This window comes from Ornithodoros turicata, unplaced genomic scaffold, assembly GCF_037126465.1.
Source record: "Ornithodoros turicata isolate Travis unplaced genomic scaffold, ASM3712646v1 Chromosome67, whole genome shotgun sequence".
Lineage (NCBI taxonomy): Eukaryota > Metazoa > Arthropoda > Arachnida > Ixodida > Argasidae > Ornithodoros > Ornithodoros turicata.
Window position 1 is genome coordinate 505,429 of NW_026999388.1, and position 25,082 is coordinate 530,510.

General features: G+C 44.0%; 1 protein-coding gene across 2 annotated transcripts in view; it reads left to right on the forward strand.

The window, feature by feature from the left end:
- LOC135374488 (nuclear pore complex protein Nup214-like) overlaps window positions 1–25,082 on the forward strand; it is a 197,480-nt gene that overhangs the window by 151,587 nt on the left and 20,811 nt on the right. For both annotated transcript variants that reach the window (XM_064607449.1, XM_064607450.1), the window contains 6 exons: window positions 2,293–2,493; window positions 4,335–5,110; window positions 9,417–9,485; window positions 10,387–10,550; window positions 16,473–16,616; window positions 21,146–21,311. In XM_064607449.1, the coding sequence (XP_064463519.1) occupies window positions 2,293–2,493; window positions 4,335–5,110; window positions 9,417–9,485; window positions 10,387–10,550; window positions 16,473–16,616; window positions 21,146–21,311 (1,520 nt within the window). The remainder of the gene's footprint in view (window positions 1–2,292; window positions 2,494–4,334; window positions 5,111–9,416; window positions 9,486–10,386; window positions 10,551–16,472; window positions 16,617–21,145; window positions 21,312–25,082) is intronic.

A 25,082-nucleotide genomic window follows, 5' to 3' on the forward strand; every position in this document is an offset into this window, starting at 1 on the left:
GCGAAATTGATCTCTATGACATTGTCAGAAAAACAGATTGCTATACGTCAGCAGGTTTCGATGGTGTCAGACCCAGAGACATTTTGTGTCACATTGATATTTTGAAATCTGTCATACTTGCAATTTGTAATGGTTGTCTGGGCAGCGGGATAATGCCAAAAGAATTAAAAACTGCAATAGTTAGACCGCTCTATAAAAAGGGAAAAAAGAATGTTTGTACCAATTACAGGGCTATATCGATACTGCCTGTACTTGCAAAGATTATAGAAAAATATGTTGCACGGATTGCAATGCAGTTCCTTGTGACACACAGCTTGTTTGCACCGACACAGTATGGTTTTATGGAAGGTATAAGCACCATAAACGCACTAGAGGATTTTAATGATATAGTTTCAGCTGCTCTTGATGATGGCAAGATTGCCACTGCGTTATGTTTAGATTTGACGAAGGCGTTTGATACAGTTAATCATTCAATACTGTTATACAAATTGGAAAAACTAGGCTTTAGAGGACCTTTTCTCTCATTTTTTTCAAATTATTTATCAAATAGGCAACAGCTGGTGTCTGTGTGTGGCTTTCAATGTACATTGACTCGGGTTAACACTGGTGTTCCGCAGGGTTCAATACTTGGACTTTTGCTTTTTAATATATGTGAATGATATTAGTGGGATTGGTTTGCATAGCAAGATCTTCCAATACGCAGATGATACGGCCCTTATAATCGTAAGTGAGACGTTTGAGGAGGCGGCACGTGATATTCAATTATTATTTGATATTCAATTCAAAGATTATGAAATGGTATAAAGGCAACAAAATTTTCGTAAACGAAAGCAAGACCAATCTAGTGTGCTTTGGAAGCCCGCACAAGAAGAGAGATGTATTTCCAATTTTTATGCATGATGAGAGTTGCAACAAATGCGTTTGTAAACCGTTATAGTTTTCGCCAAGTATGAAGTACCTGGGTATGTTTTTTGACCAATATCATAACTGGTCTACACATGTCCTTTACATGTGTAAAAAGCTTCGGCTTGTGTCATTGTATTTGTATAGAATGAGAAGTTGTTCTTCCCCGTATATTAGGAAAATGGCGTACATGGCATTACGTGAAAGTGTTTTGAGGTATGGCATTACACTGTATGGAAGTGCGCCTAGAACGTGGATAGCAAATATCGACAAGATTCTTAAAGGCATCTCTCAAAACATTGCTTACGGTACGTCCGGTGTAAACGCCAATTTCACTATTCTTTCGCTTCGTAATCTCTTCCGGTATACTATAATAACCAGGCATTTCTATAGTACGGATTATAAAAAAGTAATTGTTCGGAAAAGGTCGCAAAGAAGTTCACTGCCTATATATCAAGAGCCCCGTGTTCGAACCAATTATGGGAGAGGTCACAGGAGGTTTTATATTCCCAATACATTTAATGCCATACCGAACCAATTTTTGGTAGCATCATCCAGACGTAAGGCCTTTAAACAGATAAGGCGATTTCTGTTGACATCTTTATAATTTCGGTCACTAAGTGATGTGACTATCTTTAGATTTTCTCTCTTTTTATGTTTGTACAACATTGAGTTTTGCTGTTGACTGACTGGTGTGACCCACAAGCCTTAGAGGCTTAGGTCACCCACGTTATAAAACTGTACCTACAACATGAATAAAATTGACTATTGACTATTGTTGGTATCATCCACCATGGTCCGGACATTTAGTTTCTGTTATCACTGTCAGTATCCCAACTGTGTCAGCAAGTTTAAAATGCGGTGATCTCAGCTGACTCAGCTCATGTACTTGCGTACTGTTACCCTGTGGTGTAGTGTTGGCAGGAGTCGCAAGCGTGGGAGATGACATCTCACCTGTTCGTATCATCTGCCATGACCCAGAAAAGTGTTTGTACTACCCAGAACATAACAATAAACATATAAGGTGTTTCAGCCCTGGAAGGTGTTCTGGCACTTTAAGAAAAAAAAAAGAATTGTACTGTACTGTAGATTGTACTGTATTGGATTGATTTTGTAATTCGCACTCGCCATAATTCAAATACACAGCTGTGGTCCCATGGGGTTTAAATGAATGAGAATCTGCTGTATATGAACAGCATCAGCAACGAAGGAAGATTTGTTGCGCACATCATGACACAGATGCATTATTGTGATTGTTGCCTCACACAACGATCACTGCTGCTTTAAAATGGCACTCTTTGTTGTCCACCAAACGAGCTGTGAGTGACATCCTGTTACCCTGACACATAGAGACTCATCCCAGACACAAAATACTTTTTCTTTTCTCAGGCATCACCAGATGTGATTTCCTCTGTAGCAGTTCCGGTTGCCAAGCCAACGCCAATCTCTCTCCCTTCAACTGCTGTGCAGACTCCAACCTCATCGGGAAGTGGGGCGGCTGTCACTACAGTCGCTGACTCTGCATTGTTTCACCCAGTGTCTGCGTTTGGAGGCTCATCCCTTGGCCAGCCAACAACATCTGCCACTCCTGTAAGCTTTGCTTTAATCAAGCTTGTAACTAAAACTGCAAATGTGGCATTGCAAGTTCATTACAGGTACTGTAAAGCTCACTTGTTGCTGTTAAATACCTCGCAACATACCGCGCGTGTCACTCTAAAAGTTGTCACTTGTCACTCAAAATTGCCATTGTTATGCCTGATGCTTGCATTCACGTGTCCAGCATTTTTGTGTTGCAATTTGAATTCCACTCTGCCTGCCATCTCTGCTTTAGACCCTGTGCTATGCTCATGGCAATGTACTTTTGCCACCATACTTAACTGCCAATGCAGAGCGCAGTGTTGCCCACCATTCTCAATTTGAATTGTCTAAAAAAAGTGGGTTCTTACACTATTCAATCAATGTATTCTATGAGATTGTTCCTCTGCTGCATTGAAGTAACCTTAACTTTAAAAAAAAAAAAATCTGAAAATATTCTAGACCCACTTGTTTCTCAGTCCCAACCTGGCGCTCAATCAAATCAATGTGCATTTGACGAGCACATCGTTGCTTTATCTCTTACATTGCTCGACAGCTTCTCACACTTTTGTACAAAAACCACGCATTACAAACTCATTCTCACTGATTTATGCGTGCTTGCCCACTGTACTGCTTTTCACTGTGCTTTGCTTCTAGCTGTATCACAAACTGCTGAAGGGACACTTTCCTTCAGCATTATGGCTTTGTGGTACTGCTAAAAGTTTTAACTGCTCAAAAGCATGGTCAGTGTTTAGATCCTTATCAAAAATTTAGAGAACAATGGACCATAGCGTGCCTGTCTTTCTTTTCTTTTTTAATTTGATTTACACGCTGCTCATTTCTTCTGCTTTCTACGAATCCACTTAACAGTCCCTACGAATATGCTATAATATTTTCCAGCATGGCTCTTGAATTCACCCTCTGGGTTAGGTTTTCTCCTACTCAACACAATGTTTTAAAATTTTCACGTTCTTGCTGCTTTGATACTTTTGTGTGTCAACATTTGCCAACCACAAAGGTAACATAGACAGACCAAAACCAAGGGCATGATTTTTCTGCTCCGGCAAGTCTCTAATCCTGTTGTGGGGAATAAAAAAAAAACATGCAATTTTCTGTGACGAGTACTTGCGCGTCTATAGGCTGACGAAGCTATATGAAGAGACGTCTACAAATCGAAAATATGGTTCTAGCTAAGCATCGCATTATATTTTGTGCTGTTTTAACAGCACCATTGCACAGTTAACGCAGCAATGGCAGAAAAACAATGTGTCATTTTTGTTGAATCCTTCAGTATCCACATGTGTGAACATCTAGTCATGGGGCCTTGAGGATCGCTTTGGTCGGGATATTGCTACCAGTGAAAGGGCACAGACTAGCTATTGCTGATGGGAGCAGAACACAAGTAGTAAAGATAGGATAAGCTCAGCCAGTTTTGCCAACGTGATCCTCTGAGTTAGCTGTTGGAGGAAGGATGAGCTGTAGGTGCATTTGTCCCTGCACCAAAGCTGTGTTCCTCATTTAAGAAATTCCGCACAAAAATCCCATCCAAAGTTTCATGCATTTTTGCGGATTCGTGGAATCACAAAAAAAGTCTGGGCCTTACCGACAGCACAACCTGCCTGCCTTGTGCCAGGGTGTAGCAGCTCAAAGAAAATGCAACATAAGGCAGTAACTTATCGTTAAAGTTACACAGTTATGTGTGGTATTTATAGAATTGATGACACGAAACGGCTCGAGAGAAAGTGGTTGAAATTCTGTTAGTCCTCAAATCTTGTTACGTGCACTACTTCGTAAGCCTGCAGGAACGTTTAGGTGATAGGTTTGGCATAACATCTTTATCTGTTGATGCCTCACAGGTTTGTCCTGTGACAAGTCAACCGGCTCAGGTATCTAAAGATAATGCTGAAGCTGACTCCTGCAAAGTTACTTCAACGGCAGACACAGCAGTACCGTGTAGCACTGTGTGTGTTACAAGCCATGCAAGTACAACTACTGCATCAACAAGCATTGTGCTTTCACAGCCAGAACCTACAACAGTTATATCAGTTAGTCAGACCACGGTCCCGGCACAAACCTCTACCAGTATTACAGCATCTGCAGAGCAGACACAAAAGGGGTCAACATCGTCATTAGACCAAACACAGTCGACAACCATCGTGTCCCCATTTGCTCCAACTTCATCGGTACAAGCGTCCCCCTTTGGACAATCAGCAACATTGTTTGGAAAACCTCAGTCAACTCCCACTTCTGTTGTTCCTGTATTTGGACAGAGCCCTCCTGCTTTTACACAAACAGCCTCCACATCATCAGCGTTTGGTCAGGCAGTGACTACGACAACGTCATCACCTTTTTGGAAGCCATCAGCTACTTTTGGACAACCACCACCAACATCAACTTCCATATTTGGCCAGCCAGTGATGACATCTGGCTCAAGCGTATTCGGCCAGCCTGCATCTTCCACACCTTCTGTCTTTGGTCAGTCAAGTGTGTTTGGCTCGAGCCAGCAAAGCACAACCACAGTCTCATCTCCTTTTGGACAAATGTCTACAACATCGACCAGTGGGTCGTTGTTTGGCCAAAAGCCCAACTTTGGATTTCAACAAACACCATCTCCTTTTGGCCAAAGTGAAAGGTAAGCTGATCAGTTTCTCGTGATGACCCTTTATCGCATTGGGAACCATCAAAATTTGGTTTAGGGCACCTCGTTTATAGGCGTACTGAGGAGTCCCCCCACAAATATTATTTTTCCTGTGGCGTGTGAGGGAACGTTGTGATGTAGTGTGGACAAGTGACCTGTGATATAAGTGGGGTGTGAGCTGAGAAAAAAAGGGGTGTCTCTGACTGTTTTTGTAAATTTCATTGGGCAGTTATAATTAGGGTCTGAGGTTTAAGGCTTATTTTTTGCAAACTTTGGTGGGTAAAAATTGAGTGGAAAACAAGAGCACCAATTTGGTTGAATTTGGTTATAAAAGTCCCGGAATGATGTGATACGGGTAAAAATCTGGTTCATATACATATCATAAATGTAAAAAGATAACAGCTACAAAATGAGGGGTGTGCTAAGAGGTCCATGTAATTCAAACTTGCCAATGTCACTTCAATCCCTTCTTTGAATTCCTCGACACATTTCACTCATCCCTAAACTGTTGGAGTTCTTCTGTTACTTTTGACGCCTCTGCACATAGCATTGCCGTAGCTTGCTCAAGAACCTTCCTACATCACGGCTGCCACTTACCTACATATCGGGTACAGACTCCCAAGACTGTTGTTAGGTAAACGCGTGTGGATTACTTTGCTTAACGTGATGCTGTCTTGACGTATGATACATGAAAACGATGCACAGATTTCGCTTCCATTTCCTCCCTTGCGAGATTGTCCTGCTGCTTTCATTCTGATGTCCGCCTTGTTCCGAAGAAGCGTAGTCAGCGTGCTCCGTGGGATGCCGAATGCTTCTGCTACCGAAGACTTCTTTTCTCCATTCTCAACACGTCGGATGATGTCGAGCTTGGTCGCGAAGTCCAGGTTCTTCCTTTTCTTAGCGTCCATAGCTGCCTGATTCGTGCCAACTTTCAAATGGTGTCGACTACCAAAGGAATGCTCCGACGCCAGTCGCCACTGCGCACGTCTCGGCCACGCGCTGCGCACGGCCGGCATGGACAATTCCATTGCAGGTCGCGTGCGTGGGGAAGGTAGCATGACCCCGTGATTTCTCACTTCGGAGCGTGCGAAACAAAGCTCCGCGGGGTCACTAACTTCTCCCGTTGGCAGCCTGCCCTCATTTCCAACTCCTTTTCGTGTGGATGACTTCATCCCTAATCTCCAAGCCGCGCTTTGTCCTTTTCATTCGCGAAAAATGTGCGGAAGTTACGAAGGGCGCGTCATAGGATTTTAGCGGTAGTGTGATATAGCCGATGACAGCGGTGCCGGCTGTTCGATGTAGACGTACAGCACGCCTATACATTTACATGCTATTTTCAAGGGGATGTTTCGGATGTTCGATATAGGCAATAATTTGATATAACCGGGTTCGATATAGTCGGGTTCAACTGTATATCATTCTGGTTCTTTGGTACCCCTGCTCATTTTTTCTCTCTTGTAGAGCATCCTTACAAGCTAGAATTAAAACTAAGTTACACAGACGCACATAAGTACTCCACTCTGCGGCTGGGCGTTACCGAATGGAACAACTTACCAGCAGATGTTTTCGCACTGCCACATCTCTGTAGCTTTCAGATAGTCTGCGAGAACATGTTCTTTTGACTTAAAATTAAAAACCTATGTAAAAATTTCTATTTTGTGTTCCTTATCATGTAATGACACCTTTACGTAAAGGATCTTTAAGGAAATAAAATGAATGTTCGATTATGGCACATATAATGGAAATTGTCATGTAATGTCAAAACGTCCTCCTTGGTTGTGCACCATGCTGATCCCAGAACTGATTTTATATCTGCACCGCTGGTCTCCTGTAAAGTCAGTCGTGTGGTATTGCCCACAGCTTATCTGCTGGAAAATGTTCCTAAAAATGGCTCATCTGCGATGCGGCTTATACGCGTGAAATTACGGTAATGATGAAAAACACCCAATATATACAGGGCCTCTAAAAAATTGTAATTGAATTATAATAAAAATACCACTACTCCTAGAATCGTGGTCAACGGCACTTCTTGGAATCTCTTTAAACGGAACCTCAAGGGACCTTTTGTTTATCGGGAATTCATTTATTGAGTTGTGTGTGAGATGTTAAATTGTGTAATTTCCAGGAGTGCAGAGGCTGTAAGCAGTCTTTATGCACTTTACTGCATCAAAGACAAGGAATACACACACAATTTTCAACTTCATTCTATGTAGTCCTCATTAAGATGTTCCATCTTCACATGAACTATTGGGATATTCTGACTTTGGGCACGCTTTATCCACAGAAGCAAACATTTTCCAAGCTCTTCATAGGCACCGAGTCCAAGCCTCTTGCTTTGCAGTCCAAATCATGAAGCACTTAGGACATCACTTCTTCACTATGAGTTCTCGTTAGCGTACTTTTCAGCATCCCTTACTTCATCGCAAGCACCGATTTTGTGTAGCAACCACTCTCAAACTTGTTGATAACTTTGATCTTGCTTTTCGGAGTGCCTAGAGCATAACACTGAACAAGTTTGTTCACGCCTTCATTGTCAGCCCCACGAAAGGAGGTTGCTACATGCAGCCTGCACGGGATAGTCAAAAGTGATAAGACAGGGATGGCTTATCACATCCAACTTCCGCTGGGATCATGGTTTCTCTCTCCCAATTTCATCAACTGTCACTTTTTCTGCTATCTCTCTGTGGCTCTCTGTGGGCTGGGTTTAGCAAACCTCCTTTCGTCTGACAGCACACAGGCGGTCAAAAAGTCGTCGAGCGTTATGCCCAGGGTGTCGAACCGAAACGTTTTTCGTTCCGGTTTTCGTTCCGGTTATATCATAAACGATCCGGTACCGGTTCAGCTCCGGAGCAAAAAAATAACGGTTCATACCGGTTTTTAACCGGTTCCGCTTCTGCTGGGAATATTCATCCCTCCAACAAAAAATCAGTATTACAAAATGTAAACCCGTTTATTCCGCATACATGGTATTTAATATTAATAGACAGCTGTGAAATTGGTAGCTCCTGGTTCCTGTAGGTTACTGTCTGTTCAAATGGGCTTTCTCCTTTCTTGAAGCGTATGCTACAAACGGACTTGTTTGTCGCGATGTCATACGTAAAATACTTTCTTGCTGGGTTGGAGCGATCGCGTCCCATCCGTCTGTTGCTACTGTCTAGCCAGCAAGCACCACCGCACGAGTACGACGCAAATCGAGGAACACCTTCACTCACAAACGCTCTCGACGGCTCCGTTTTATTTTCTTCGTGTCCTGTCCACAAAAGAGTTGCCACTTCGCACGGGCTTGCCCTTGCGTATACGTAAATGTATTCAACTTAGCTGCTCTCAAACAAGGGACGCGTTGCGCGACATTACCGATAAAGAAGCCGTTATGCAGCCCTCTTGGGTCGCTGTTTAGTTGAGGAGAGTTTGGGAGATCATATTAAAACGAACACTAGGGCACATTGCTAGAGTGTCACATGTACCTCTAAGTCTGTGTGCGTGCGTGAACGATAAACCATTACAAAGGGAGCCTAAGGGTCATAGTATACCGACATACATTCCACCGTAACCGTAACCCTCGTATAGTATTCATGACATGACTTCAGAGCACACGACGTCTGTTTCATTCGCCTATCCGTAGTTCAAACCAGCGAAGTTTTTTCTTGTACCGAAAACCATTAAATATATTTTTCGGTTTCCCTCCTGAGCGAAAAAAATGTATACGGTTTCGATTCTGTTCCGGTTCGCACCAAAATAGCGATTTTTTCGGTTTTCGGTTCGCTCCGACACCCTGGTTATGCCCTAGGGGCCCCGAAAAGTATGATGATCGGATATTTTTTTTTCCTACGTTTCATTGTTTCTTCAATGTCTCCGTCATTTATAATGCTTGAATAAATTTGGCGCACGCTTCACATTGGTGGGGTAAGAAAGTGACCTTTACTTGGCAAATTTTTGAGTGCAGTTTGTAACAGTTAGCATAATAACACATTTAAGTTAGATGACATTCACATCAGGAAGTTGCCAAAACCTAGTAAGAACAAATGCTGTTGACTGTGTGATTCTAGGTGGCGTAGTTCTTCATTCTAATTCAGTGACATGTTTTCTGGGATGCCCCGCATATACAGGGTGTTTATGCATTTGCTTTGCATTGATATTTGATATCTGCCGCCTTCACTTGGGTGACGACCCTCTGGTGATTCATTTGGTTGGTGAACGTTAGAATGAACCAAGCTGTCTATCTATAACTGACGTATTTCTTCATGGAGCTCGCTATACTCTGTTAAATCCTGCAATAGGCATTTATTTTGTCATGTTTCAGCCTCTTTGGACAGAAGACATCCTTTGGCCAATCCAGTGTCCCGGCCTTCGGTCAGCAACAGAGAGCTTCGTAAGATGCTTTTCAAACTCTAACAAAGTTCTGATAGGGGTAGGGATCTCAAATGTGGCAGAGCCACTGGATTTTCATCCCATGTGCTTCTAGGATTTACCGTCCATTATTATGCGGCTAGTCCTATTGGCTATGAGTTCTTGTTAGCGTCCTTTTTGGCATGCCTTATTCGTTGCAAGCGCAATTTTTGTGTAGCAACCACTCTCAAAATTGTTGATACATACTCTGAAAATATTTACTCTGAAAATTGTTGATGATTGCATGACGTGTGCATTTCTGGGATGCCGTTGGAAATGCCATTTACTACTCTTAATGTAGTAATCCTAACCATCGTCGTACCAGAACTGGAGAAATGAAGTTGCGATGCGCGTAACGATGAGGCTCTGAAATGTTCCGTTTTCTGTTCCGTTTACTCAGTGGTGTAAAAATTTGTGCATTGCATAAATCCATACAACCTTGCGGTTGTTGTTCCATTGAAGCAGTAATTCCGTTTAAGGAATCTCCGTTTAGTGAGGTTGCACTGTACACCTGAGGGGACTGCGGTCAAGCTATGCACGAGGTTGTCACCATTTTGACAGGAGCCCTTGGGTTACATGTTTCTTTCCACTTTTCCAATTTTCACATTTGCTCCCAGAGAAATAATGAAAAGTTAATTAATTATGCAAATCGAATTGACGAATTTTGAGCAAATACAGTACAAACAATTTCCAGGTGGTTTGGCCCGCGTTGAGTGATTCGTCTTCTTTTAAAGCCTGGTCGGACTTAGCTAGGGCACCCCATATACCACAATAGCTTGCCATTTGTGTGCAGAACTTTGTGTATACTGTATTGTTTTGTTTTGGCTATCTATTCTTAATGCTTTTAGGCTACAAACGTACTTACCCTGTTGTGTAACTGCCAGTGCATTTGGAGAGCAGTCTCAAGAACAAGCTGCACAACAAGGAAGTGGTGGAAGCCCCTTCGGTGGTTCGGGATTCCTTTCTGGCCTAGGGGGAAAGCCTAGTGGGGAAGGAGCACCAAAGAATGTCTTTGGGGGCACATTTGGCTCAGGAACACAATCCACTGGTAAGAACAAAAGAAAAGCTTCATTCTATTGTGTGGCCTAAACCTTACATACAATTATGGCGCCACTAGTATTTTGTGAGTACAGTGTACGGATGGGCATATTTTTTACGATTACGAGCACGCTGGGCTGCCCATCCCGAACAATCGCTCATGGAGCTCACCCGCTGCCGCGAAGCATTGCGGGAAAATCGGAGGCGCGCGTGTCATCAAATGTCCCTCGAGTTTCATGTGCGACTGCCGGGTGAACGGGATAAACACGGCGGGTTCCGAACAGAACCTAAAAATTTTCAATTCAGAGATCTCGTGGAAGTCTGAAAGCGATATATCCGATGAGAGATGGGTTCGTACTAGAGCACTGCACGGGCCTAATTTTCTGACGTCTTGTATATATTTCCAGCCCGGGCCCGACTCCACTGGCCCGGACCCAGCCTGTACCCGACTGTTTCTATGCTCAGGCCCGGTCCAAGCCCGCCTCTGCTCTATTTGTTCTCTGCTCTATTTGTATGTTTGTAAAATATTTGTTCTCGAGGTTCGGAGGCGTATTTAGATTTACTAAAGAGCGCAACGCAGCAAGGAAAAGGACGCAGCTAATTGGTGGAGAGTCAGGAGGTACACTCGAACGCAACAGCGGCTGTGTGGCCCTGTGCTTGGTGGTTGCTTGCTTGGGAACTCAGCGCACAGTGGCACGTGGGCGTATGTACATTGCAGTTCAAGAGAGACTCATCGCTGCTCTATTGGACATGCTCCGGTGTTAGTTCCTCTTTCTTGAACTCTCACGCAAACGAAATATATGTCAGAACATCTAACCTAGAAGACCTTCTTGCCGGACTCTCATAAAAACGAATTATGTCAGAACACTTAACCTCACTGACCCTCGTGCCGGACCCTCACGAGAACGAAATATGTCCTCACACCTAACCTATAACTGGTGCTCATGCAGGACCCCACACCAATCGTCCCCAAATGTGTGCACGCGTGAAATCCAGACCCACTCACGAAGTAAGCATGATCACATGTAAAAAAGTGATAGTTCTCCGATGATAATACCTGATATCCCATACCCAGTGGGGAAAAAGGTAACGCAAAAATTCAGCTGTCCAGTCTCGTGAAGTGAAATATGTTCGCGTACATGCCCGACCATGTCTGCCGTTGTCAAACCCGTACCCGGCTGAAGGCTGAGCCCGGCCCAGGCCCGCCTAAAAAACGCCAAGCCCGTTCCTTCTCTTTCTTTTTCCCCACTTTGAGAATAAGACTTGTGCCGAAACGCCAAGTGGAGGTAAAGATCTGTGCCTTCTGTTTCTATGAAGGGGCTGCTCCTTCGTTCAACCTGATTTACTTCGTTGGCAAGCCAAGGCTAATGAGCACCTCCGGATTTGTTTTGAAGCATTCGTCAACAATATGTCTGCGCACTACTTGTCTTGTTTCACCTGTCTCCAAGTAGGCATAGATGGATTCGCGGCGAGAATGAGTTTCCTGTCTTTCAGAAACAATAGAAATATGACTGTCATCAAAAAGACAGACATCGGCGGAATTTGAACTACGCATCTCTCGATTGCCCGTCATGCGCCATTGGCCAATACGGCCACGGAAACAACCACAGTCTGGTAGAGCGTGTTTGTTCTGAAACATATCCTGGTCGAACGCAAGGCCAGCAATTTTAGCAGCAAGACTCTCACCTCTAGAGAGAATGAGGTCACCTTCCTTTGGAAGGATTTTGGGGGCCAGCCTCGGTTGTGTTGTCTTTGTAATGAACGTCAGTGGATGTTTGACGCTGTGTTTGTGCTGTCTATCCGTGTGTCATGCGTCCAAGGAACACTCTGTCCTCACGTTGCTGAAAGGAAGTCTGCAACATGCTGTAACACAGCCAGGAAACCCTTCACAAGCATGTACAATTGTTCTTGTGGCGAGAATCAACCTCCGATTGCAAAACAACCGTGAAATGAAAGTCGGGAACTCCAACATGCGGCGATGCTCACCAGGGGCTCAGAGTGCTCCGCAGCCAAATTTTATATCGCGATTATGGCAGCATTTCAGCTAATATACGTAAACGTAAGTCGAATTCTGCATTGTATTGGTACACACAGCAATATGAGGTAAACAGTTTTGCAGCTTATTTTCGCTTCTGTGGTCCTTTAAAAAGGTGTCCATGTGTCTGCTTCGCAGTGCACTAACATATCGCAGCTAATTCCTACAAGTTTAATACATGTGTGCTCTGCACATGCATCATGTCGTGGGAATGACCTTGTAATGAGGAATGGTTTCATAACGTAGTACGAAGTCTCAGTTGTGGTTGCTCGACTGTCCCAAGAACCATGTGGGTTTGAAGGAAGACGTGTACCAAATAATGAGCTACGTCATTTGAGGAACAGTCCAAATTATTGTATGCAAAAAAATGTTGGTTCTCTGAGGCGTTTGGTGGTGCCAACAATTTTGTCAGAAAAATTGGGAAGCCCGATATTTTAGAATCTGAATTGTTGGTCGGCGTCTGTAGTTAGCTGGAATGCCGCACGATGGCCTGCCATACCCACCAATGGGTGTGTTCAGTAGGTGCCCCTGAGTGTTTCTGACTCCACTCCCTTAATGCGACACAAGCGCTCCCGCGTACCCGAGAGTGCGAAACTCCGTGACTCTTTTCGAGCTCCTGTTTCAGATGAGTGCATGGAAGCCAGACGACACGCACCCAGGTGCTAGATTTTCCGTGACATACTTTCCGTTTAGTGTCTGGAGACAATCTTCAAAGTGTGGGCTCGGAAGCAAAATATGGAGTTGCTATGTTATATAACTGTCATCATGCTCTTCTATCAGTGGACAACCTCCACATGGATATTGGTGGTTATTCGCGGGAAATGCAGTGCTTTTTGCAGACAGCATCACACAATGCAGCCATCTTCACAGGAAACAGCCATCGCCATCTCATTCGCTGCAGTCATCCCTTTTGTCACTATATGTTGAAGCTAAGCCAGTGTATCCTCCGTCTGTGCACTGCATGAGCGAGCGGGCAGTGTAGTGCTCCGAATTTGTTTTTTTTTTTGCGTTTTAGTGGCCTCTCCGAGTGCCTCTTACTCCAGATTTGACTACACCAAAAGAGGGCGCCTACTGAACTCACCCAATGGCAACCATTCAGCCCTAGAGCAGTGTGCAGTCCTAGAAAGTATGCTCTGGTATGTGAGTGTGCAAGTATCCACTCATGTGTGAAAGTAGATAAAAATCCTATTTGTGGTAAGACCACAGTAGCTTCCACAAGTGGAGCTTCCACAAGTGGAGCTTCCACAAGTGGAGCTTCGACAAAGCAACGTACAGGCTTTGTCAGGTTGCGGCGAAAGAGTGTTAATATTTTGTTTGTTTTTTTGCTTGTCCAATTGTAAGGAGCCTGCTAATGGCAAAGGGTGGAAAGTTGGTACTGTGACATGACTAACGTAGCGCGAGAGACGCAGACAACTGTACAGGATGGCCCTGGGTCATTCTATGCCAAACGTCCCAGAGGTGACACTCGACCCTCGTCGATTTTGTTATAAAAATTCATACTGATCCATTGCTTGGCGAAAACCACTAAAACAAATGTTTTTGCTGCCATCGCAAAATAGTTGTCCCTAAGTGTCTGTTTGAAGTTACGGGTTCAGCCTCTGACCACCCCTGCAGTCTACGCGGGCCGCCGCCAAAATTATAGAAATATCGCAATTGTTTTCATGCCGTGGTAAGGGAGAAGTGTCCATCTACCTATCTGAGGGTCGCAAATATTCTGGTTACTCGCCATGTGTATCCTAAAGGAGGTGCGAAAAATGCTTCGAGGAGCAAAGTTTCGCATTTTTTCTGGACTACATCCCTAGAAGCAAAGAGACAAAACTATTTTTAACAATGAGATACGTATGGATACTACAAGCCAAAAAAGTTTTGTTGAGAGGCTAAAAGCAATAATATGAGAAAAAAATATGAGAAGATGAAACTTTGGTGAAAATACGGCAAATTTCACCTGAAATAACAAAAATGGTGCAACGTAGAAAGAAGTACAGTGAAAGCTGGAAGAAAGTATCATCATGCCCAAAGAACACAAGGAGTAAGTTTTAAAAAAGTATAGTTTTTTATACCGGAGAAAATAATTTTTGAAGTTCGGGTATGGCGCAGATAGCGCGCGCAACCGTAACAACGCGCTCATGCTCTCGGCGGCAGCCCATCGAAGGTGCACCAGGGGTGCGATGCTCAACTATTCGTCTATTCATTATTCCGTACCGCGCGATAAGTGCATGTATGGGATTCGCTGTGATTCGTCACGAGCTTTCGCGTCATGAGCAGTAGCGTCGTTTCTTTGAAATCACAGCCTAGTGGAACAGTTTTAACGTGCCTCCACATGACATTTGGAGCGCGTCATCTCCAAATAATGCCGATAACGAACAGTATCTTCAATTCGGCGTCGGGCCCCGGGTCGGTGTCGTCTGCTACGAGCAGTCAGTATGATGTGATTGGTTCATCTGCTCGGAAAAGACTACCTTCTTGAGTACGACATAAGTGCGGCGCTGATAATGTGTACTTGCATGCGTATGACGTAAACAACGTGAATTAGCCGAAGCAGCCTACAAGCATGGATGACACTGACACGTAAGCCTCCAACAGGCGAACACACAAGACATCGCCTGTTGGAGGCTTACGTGTCAGTGTCATCCATGCTTGTAGACTGCCTTGGCGAATTCTCGTTGTTTACATCGAATACAGTATACGACATAAACAACTATAATTAGCCGAGGGAGGCTACTAACATGAACGACACAAACACATAAGCCTCCAATGGGCTCACTGGTTCAAAGCAGTGGCAGGTGCATGTGCCGGCAACGGACACTCTACTTTGGTAACTTGGCTTCAACGAACTGTCTCGTCTCACTTACAAACTGTTGCGAAACCAATATCGTTTTTACACTATTGAGACTTCGGTTGACCCACCCGCAGAATCAACCATTTGAAGGACGTTGCAAGCTTGATTTGCTGCTAGGTGTTTCGACATTCCTCTCATGCAGTCACAGGGTCCTATAACGGAGAAAGTTGCAAAGAAGTGTCGAGTCATAGACACGTTGTGGCTGAAACCATGTCAATAAGGTCAAGTCAGAAGGTGCTTCCCTTGTCCAACTTCGATGTGGTGTCGCCGAGAGCATGAGAGCGTTGTTACGGTTGCGCGCGCTATCTGCGCTGTACCTGAACTTCAAAAATTCTTTTCTCCGCTATAAAAAAAACTATACTTTTTTAAAACTTACTCCTTGTGTTCTTTGGGCATGATACTTTCTTCCAGCTTTCACTGTACTTCTTTCTGCGTTCCACCATTTTTGTTACTTCAAGTTAAAGTTACCGTATTTTCGCCAAAGTTGCATCTTTGCGTATTTTTTTCTCATATTATTGCGTTTAGCCTCTCAACGAAACTTTTTTGGCTTGTAGTATCCATACGTATCTCAATGTTAAAAATAGTTTTGTCTCTTTGGTTCTAGCGATGTAGTCCAGAAAAAATGCGAAACTTTGCTCCTCGAAGCATTTTTCGCACCTCCTTTAGGATACATATGGCGAGTAACCAGTATATTTGCGACCCTCAGATAGGTAGATGGACACTTCTCCCTTACCATGGCCTGAAAACAATTGCGATATTTCTATAATTTTGGCGGCGGCACGCGTAGACTACAGGGGTTGTCAGAGGCTGAACCCGTAACTTTAAACAAACACTTAGGGACAACTATTTTGCAATGGGAGCTAAAACATTTGTTTTAGTGGTTTTCCCCCAAGCAATGAATCAGTATGAATTTTTATAACAAAATTGACAAGGGTCACCTCTGGGACGTTTGGCATGGAATGAACCCCCTGCTAAGCTTGAAACATTGTTGCTATATTCCAATTTAACCTTTGCCTCAAACAATATGCTGATGTTTTTAACTTCCTCTTCCATCCAAGGTCTCTTTGGTAGCCAGGGGGCTTCATCATTTGGTTCTTCCTTCGGTGGGGGAGCATTCTCGAGTGGTAGCTTCTCCACCGGCGGGGGCAGTGTGGCACAAACAGGCTTTGGTGCGTTTCAACAGCAGACACCAACTAAACCTGGTTAGTGGTTTCAGTGCTTGTTATTTATTTTTTAAATTTTATTTTACAAATACTGCCGTAAAAGCAGGAAAGGGTTCTGCTCAATTGCACTTAGATTGGAGTATTTGGAGGGTAATGAGTTGCACTTCTTGATGGTACGCATCAACACCATTGTTTACCCTTGCAGAGTGGTATGAAGGTGGTAAAAGGTAATGTATTTTTAAATGCCCATTGTATAGGGAGAACAGGAATTTCAGTCTAGGTATTTTACGCCGTAAGTGTAGTGCTTCTAAATCTAGTCGATTAATCATTTGTGTGGCAAATGATGTACGGCGATAATCACTCGTTATAAATGGGGCTCATAAACGCTAAATTCTTTCAATTTTTTATATGTTCTTAATTTTGTGATGGTCTCACATGATTGTGGTGTACTCAAGGGTGGGTTTCACTAGGGTCCTGTAGGCATTAGGACAGTTTATGTTCCAGCATGGCATAGCCTATTGCTTTTGTGCTAAAGCCTTAGCAAAAATATATTTAGAGCCGGATGGTTTTGGGGTTTTATTTTTTTCAGAATTCAATGGGTAAAAATTAGCTGTTATCTGCTGAGCAGGAAAACATGGTGGAATCGGGTGACATTTATTTCTTTGCGTAATTTTGAGTGAAATATCAGGTTGTTATTCTTGCTCAGAATGCGGAAGAACTCGTCAAAATTTACGTGGCTAGACCATCAAGGCGGTGCATCACCCTTCAAGGCCTCGTTGGGAATCCCGATACAGTTTCCAAGTTGTTTTGCTCAAAAGAATTGTCTGATTTGCATCAAGTTTTTTTTAATGAAAGTGTTTACCAGTTTCTAGAGAATAATGGTTTTAGATTTTTCACTTCAGACTTCCCCATTTTCCGAATTTTCTCATCATCAGAGAGAATATTGCTATTGCGATACAAAATATCAAACACCGCAGATAAAGTACGAGGGTGGTTCCATAAGTTTCCAGCCCGTGGTAGAAAATGTGCGCAAATTTGAAAATGCGATTAAGGACGCGTGACGCCATCTGTTGGAGGGCCGGAGCACCACCCTTAACCCTCTCCATGCTTTTGTCGGTTGGAGAGCGGCATTTCAAACAGCCAGGGTGCACTCTTCAGTTAAAATGGAAAAAATCGAGTACCGCGCAGTGATAAAATTCTTGACAAAAGAGGGACTTTTGCCCAAAGAAATTAAAACGCGACTGGACAACGTGTACAGGGAAGCCTCTCCGTCGTACACAACGGTAAAAGACTGGGCAAAGCAGTTTTGACTGGGGCAAGAGTCCATTGAAGATGATCCACGCGATGGTCATCCAGTGGAAGTGGTGACACAAGAAAATTTGTCTCTTGTCGAGGAGGAAGTGCTGAGCGACAGGCGTCTGAAGGTGAAGGAAATCTCAGAAAGGCTGGGGCTTTCCAAAACAACTGTTTTTCGCATCATCAGCGAGGGCCTTCACATGAAAAAGGTCAGTGCGAGATGGGTGCCACGACTTCTTTCGTCAGTTCAAAAGCAACAGTGTGTCGTCTGTGCCAAAGAGTTTTTGGAGCTCTGTCAAGAGAACGAAGAAGAAATATTGAAGTCAGTTGTCACAGGGGATGAGACTATGGTGCTCTACTATGATCCCCTTTCGAAAAAGGAGTCGATGGAATGGCACAAACCAGGAGAAGCACCCCCAAGAAAAGCCAAGGTCACACAATCCACAAAGAAGATCATGGCAACAATATTTTGGGATTGTCACGGGATCCTCCTCATCGACTTCAAAGAGAGGAACACCACAGTGAATGCGACTTATTATGCTTCACTCCTGCACCGACTGCGAGACGCCATCAAGGAAAAGAGGCGCGGCAGGTTGAGTCGAGGTGTCCGGTTGCTCCAGGACAATGCCCCAGTCCACACGGCTTCTGTTGCCAAGGCTGCACTGAAGGAGTGGGGCTTCGAAGAAATCCACCACCCACCCTACAGTCCAGACTTGGCACCGAGTGACTACTTCCTGTTCTCAAACTTGAAGAGGGATCTCAGAGGACGGTGATTTCAAAACGATAGTGAGGTGCAAGAGGCAGTTTTCCAGCATTTTGAGAACAAAACTTGGGACCATTTTTTCAAGGGTATAAGAATGCTGGTTGAAAGGTGTCAAAAGTGCATCGAAGTTAAGGGTGACTATGTCGAAAAGTGATACACTTGTTTCATCTCTATGACTATTAAAAGTTGGTCGGGCCGGAAACTTATGGAACCACCCTCGTATCTAAAATCATTATTCCCTAGAAATTGGAACACACTTTCATTCAAAACAAATTTTTTTGTGCCGCACGGACAATTCTTTATGCCACAAAACGATTTCAAAGCTGTATTGGGATAGATGCATGTTGTGACACCGGTGGCTGATGCACCATCTTAAGCAATGAAAAACCGCCTGTTTTTATCTGCTTTAAAATGTTTGTCTTCCATTTAACTTCTTTGTGGCCGCTGCATGTATCTCATCTTGCTAAAACTTGTTTCAATGTCACAGCTGCCAAGTGGGAGGCACATCAGTGACAATGCTGCAGGGGCTAGAGTCTGAAAGATGCGGACTTCCAATAGTCAAGCCGTGCAATGTCCTCATTTGTAGGGGCATTCTCGCAAACATATTCACAAAACTCCTCTTTCAGCTGATCCGTAACAAGAGTGAAAAGCTCTATTATTAGACCCCGATTTTTCCCCGAATTTGCACCCCGAATTGAGGTTCACCTATCTAGGGTTAAACCCGATTTCTACCTGCAAAACTGCACCTAGGCTAGGCACCTCAAGGCATCGACGTACTAGTTTCTCACAAAATATGCGACTGGCCCCTTACTTCTGGCACTCTGGATAAACGGTACAGTGAACGTTTATTCTACAATAATGCCCGATTTCTCCCCGAACTCAGTCTGATGGTAATTTTTTGCCCGAATTTGCACGAATTTTCGACATCAATTTATTGACCCGATTTCTACCCCCCGAATTTGGAAAAATATAAAACCCGAAAACTTCAGGGTCTAATTATAGTCGTCAGAATCATGTGACGTGTGGGTAACTTATCCAGTACAATAGCTTTTTCCCAGATATATCATTTGGGAAGGCATGTCTGTTGTGCCAGAGAGGTTCCAATTAACAGTAACCCCATTTACATGGAACCGAACCGGGTTAGCAGTCCCGGTGCGCTCGTGTAAACAGCACTTCCAGATGCGGCCCAACTTTGTCCGCTTCGGAGGGGTGGATTGAGCTCATCTGTCAACCATGCCATATTCTGAGCATGTCGTTATTTCCATTGTCCGTCCCATTGTTTCCCAGCACTTTCAATACGAACTCAGGTTTCGAGTGTACATGGAGGCAAATTGTTTTTGTGCTTTTCAGTTTACTTCATGAGAGCAGCACATTGTTTCATTGTAAAAATAATTTGATGGTACATGTGCAGATAAACATGTACGCCTTGTCTCACGCCAATACACTAATACATATTGCTTATTATTAGCCCATAGTGCATGTCCTGGGGCATTTTTCTAAGGATCAACAGCACGCAACTGTGACCATGTTAGTTTACCGGGGCTTAGCCGTGACCCTTAGAACCCTTTATCCGATGACATGGCATACCTGCCAACTCTCCCGATTCATCCGGGAGACTCCCGGATTCGGACCGGTTTGTACGATTGTACGGCCGAGAAGCAAATATCCTGGAAAATGCAGTTTCCCTCTCTATATCTCAAACACCTGCTTTTTCTCTGGGCACACAGACGAAAACCTCAATCCAATACCAGCCCAATTGCCATCGGCATCGCTGCCGGAGCCTCTGTGTTACGGAGTTCAGGGGTTCTGGTCATGGTTCTAGTTCTAGCACTTCTAGTTTCCGAGCATTTCCTCCATGTTTTCGGGCGACAAAGGTGCCTTTGCACTAGCTGTTGCGACCTTGCGTACCTCGCAAAGAGAACAGAGACATAGTTTTGTGTCCTCACATTCTTTTAAGAAAGTGTCATAGCCTTGTCACAGCTTGACACCCAGATAGTTTCTTGGAGAGGGCAATAAAGTCTGGTGCTGCAAAACTTGTGCCCGATGAGCCTGCTGGGGTGCAATTTTGCAGATATTCATATTTGATTTGAATTTTAAAAATTTCAATATTCACATATCTCTACTGATAACATATCTATACTTCTATGTCGAGCCTCAATAAGCATCGTCTCCCTGAGCATCATCCCTGCTATATGTACCTTTTCTTTTTTTCTTTCTGGTCAAGCTCATGGTGCATATGCAGTATAGATACTCACCAGCTCGCTACAACTTTTTCAGTTTCTCAGAAAATGTTCATATTTTCTGATGTTTGTTCGTGATGGAGCAGAGATTTGGAGCCTTTTTGCTCTTCTTAGCTCGGTCTTATTTATGGCTCCTAAGGGTTAGAAAAATTTGGCCCAATATGTGCTGAAATCTATGAAAAATTAGCCTGTACTTGACTGTACTCTGTGACATCTGGTGTTCAGTGCACCAGCTCCTGCATGATGCATTTTTGGCTCCTTTGTTTCAGCTGCTTTTGGAGGCCCTCCAGCCTTTGGAGGCAGCCCTAGCTTTGGAGGACCACCACAGTTTGGAGGATCCCCTACATTTGGAAGCTCTCCTGGAGTATTTCCGTCTCCTTTTGGATCACCTCAACAGTCCCCTCAACAGCAGCATACGGGCTCGTCATTTTCTGTGTAAGTCTGAGAGGCCATCCACATGTATGTCCTGCAGGCTACGCTTAGGGCCGCAAGTTTTGGGAAATACATAAAAATTGGGTGTTACGCTTCAATGGGTAGGTACATTCACGTAAATTTGGGTAGAAAAATGGCACACACAAATCCTCATGAGCACAAACTGGATTGTATTGGATGTAAAAATGGCACACAAGAATGCTTTCGAGTAGATGTAAAAAAATGAAACAGCACATATTGACTAGAATATGAGCTAGGAAGTTAATGCTGAGGATTGACAAAAGTAAAATGGTAAACAAGTGAACACCGGAGATTGTTTGATGCTTCTAGTACTTGACGTACAACAACAGGAACATTCGTAACATCACTCTTGTTATATTGATTGATAATACTCTTGATTGACATGACACTGTGCTTCTGTAAAGAGTCTAAGACCACAGCATGTTGCCACATTTTCATCTGCTGCCTCGGCTGCCTTTCAGCCTTAGCTGCCTTGGCTGCCTTTCAGGCCCTGTTAGGCTCCTTGAGCAAGTTACTGACCACAGTGTGTTCACAGTGGGAACACCTGGTGATTCATCATTCAATGGATATTCAGCATTTCTACTTTCTTTGTCAACCAACTCTTGCAGCAGCCTCGCCTAAGTACAGGGCACAGAGTGGGAAAGTCCAGGAAGGCCAAGGCCTTTGTGCTGCGCCATCTGTATCAAGCTTTTGCTGTGACGTGATGCTGTGGATGGCAGTCATTGGCTGCCTAGTCTGTTCATTGTTCACACTGCTCGGAATGCCCACCTGTCGCCGTGCTGCGTCATCTACTCATCTGACATTAACAGCGGAAAACAAAGCGCGCCTCGCAACTGGATATGTGTTGTAAATACAACCATTATACAATTTCTTACAAGGTTTCTACCTGTGAAGCACAGTAAGCTGCTGTAAAGCTTGAAAAGTGCTGGTCTTTTCTTATGTGTCTATCCGAAAGCGCTAGGTGTCGCGGTGTGTCAGAAAGCGCTTTTCTCCCTCTCCGCTTGCTTCCATGAGGAGTTTCATCTCCCGTCTTTCTTTCTCCGTCATGCAGAGTCAGAAATTATGGACTCTGGATGCCCTCACATCTCCTGGTGCTAGCAACCATTGGGCCTTGGGGACCCCTGTAGAGGTGCTCCTCCCTTAGTTGTTTCATGCACAATGTCATGCCAATGTCATGCCAACACAAATCCAAGATTGTCAGCCTCTGCCCTCTTGACTTTGGAATGACTCTGTGATGTCATGTGCTCCCTGATGCCATATGGTGTCTTTGCTAGGTCAGGTGAAATTTCCACGCAGCGGTACAAATAACCAGGGTGCATTCTGATGTTCAAGATCCACTGGAAGCATCCAAGTGTGGTTTGTTTCACCTCCAGCATCAGTACCCACTAGCCCAATGGTCCGCTGTCTTCTTACATCTATCCATGTGCAAAAGGCATGTGGGTCTCTAGCATCCCAGCTTTCGGACTACCTTGGATTGGATCGGCTCGACTGTGGTTGCTTCAGGCTCAGGTCTGCCTTATCCCATTCAAACCACGCAATTGTTTGTAACGGGTGATGATGTTGATCGGCCCAACTGGGGACACAGAGAGCACGGATCAATCCAACATAGCGGTGGCTTTCCCTAGATTGTGTTTCTGCGGGCAGGTGCTGGCTTGTCTGACACTCCAATTTGTCATGTGTTGTGCTTACTAACAACACACCACACATGTGTTCTCACCCATTGCATAGATATACAGTGAAACCTCGTTACAACAAAACGCGATTTGTCAGTTTCCTTCTGAGGCTTCTGCTTTTTGTGCTGGTTTTGAACTGTCTGGTTGCAGCCAAGTACAGGATGAAGCTAACAGCAAAGAACACGAGACGCCGTACGTGAGGAAATCAGATTATTTTCTTGACGGGGACAAGCATGTCGTAGCAATGGAAGACACACTCCCATAGACGTATACCTAAAGCTCGTCTCACGCTAGCCGAACAAAACACAACAGCAACAGCAAAGCATGAGCGAACACGAAAGCAAAACTGCTGGCGAGCAGTGTTTTACTAGCACGTTCAGTGAACTCCCTCTCACACTGAGGAAACATGTGTAGGACATACGAACAAAGCAAGTGTCTTGCCAGTGTGATTGAAATCATGAATGAAAACATGAAGAAAATACGCGCTGAACAAAAAGCTGTGTTTCGGACATTGCTCGATTTTCAAGATGGGAACCTGTTCTGAAAACCTGTTCTGTCCACAGGCTGTCCACAGTTCAGCGTTGCAAGCCCTAGGGAATTTCCCTAGAGAATTTGAGTTTGCTTCTAGCAAACAAAAGAAAAATTTCTTGCTCAAAGTACAGGGTTCGTCAAGATAAACTATAGGGTTTGTAACGGCGATAAAACAAACAGAAACAGTGTCGGGAAGCTAAAGTAGATGTTAGAGGACGTATTATGCCCCAAAACTTTATGTCTACGCTGTCACTTTGTCCGTTTCTCTGCGGATAAATCGTGACAATAAAAAAAAATGCTGATGGCTAACAGTTCCGTTGGGCTATTCCTGTGTTTCAGCTCCTTCCATCAGATGACGACACGCTCAAATGCGTTGTTGCAGACGACTTCGCAGAGTGGTCGTCTGCCCCTGTCAAAAATATAAGCTGTAAATGTGCTGCAAACTTGCTGCAGCCTAATACAGCAGGAACGCCGGGAATTGAGACGCTCTGCTGTGTTTCACTGTAGTCCTGCTGTAGTTTTGCTGGAATTGCAGGGTTCCTGCAGTGTTTTGATGCACATTTGCTTTTTAGCAAATGTTCTGTGCTATTTTGGTGTGTGCATGCTATGGTAAATGTAGTACATTGCTCACAGCAAACAAACTTGAGCTGAACAGTGGAAATACATTTATTATACCAATTCTTCTTACACAAGTACTGAATTTTATCGCTGACAATTCTGTTAAATGCTGCGTCACTCAATGGTGAAGCTCTCACAGCACGACTTTCGTTGGCTACCCGTACGTACTCGTGATAGGCACCTGAAAAGGAAGAATCAACATGTCTGACATACTACTAGACAACTTAACAGCTACAAACAAATTGCACAGAATGAACCATCACAAACTAATTAAGTTTGTGATGTTTCATTGTGACCAAGCTCTCATGAGACAACGTAATGAATGAGACAACGTGGAATGAGGCAACGTAAAATGTAATACAATTGAACACAGGGACGTGAACTGCACATGAAAACATGTTGTTCCCATTTATGATTCACGTCCTTATGTTCGATTGTATTTGCATTATTATTATTTTTTTGGTTATCTTCCCAGTTAACAGCTATTGCAATATCAAAATGAGGCCCTGTAGGGAAGTATACTATGAAAGGCAAAGTGCTTACCACATGCAGCTGCCAACTTCTCTGGACTCAGGGCTGGCTTGGCCTGCCCTCGCATGGTATTGCATTTCATGCCTTTTACGCTTCTTTAGCGGAGGACTTCGTCTCCCCATATACAAGAACAAACATTTCGAATAAATTTGCTGTCCACCGTGGAGGGAGGTCCATGTGTGAACCTGTATTTGGCAATAAATGTAACTCGTAGCCTGCAGTTTGTCGGAAAAGCCAACAAAATTTTAGAGCTCACTTCCTCACCACCGTCAGCAACAAATAGCTGTCTACAGCCTGCAGGGTAGACACTCTTCCAGACTACTTTTACAACACGAAGTAACACAGCAAAAATGCAGCAGACTTACAGCTTATATTTTTGACAGGGTTCAGTTCCACTTGT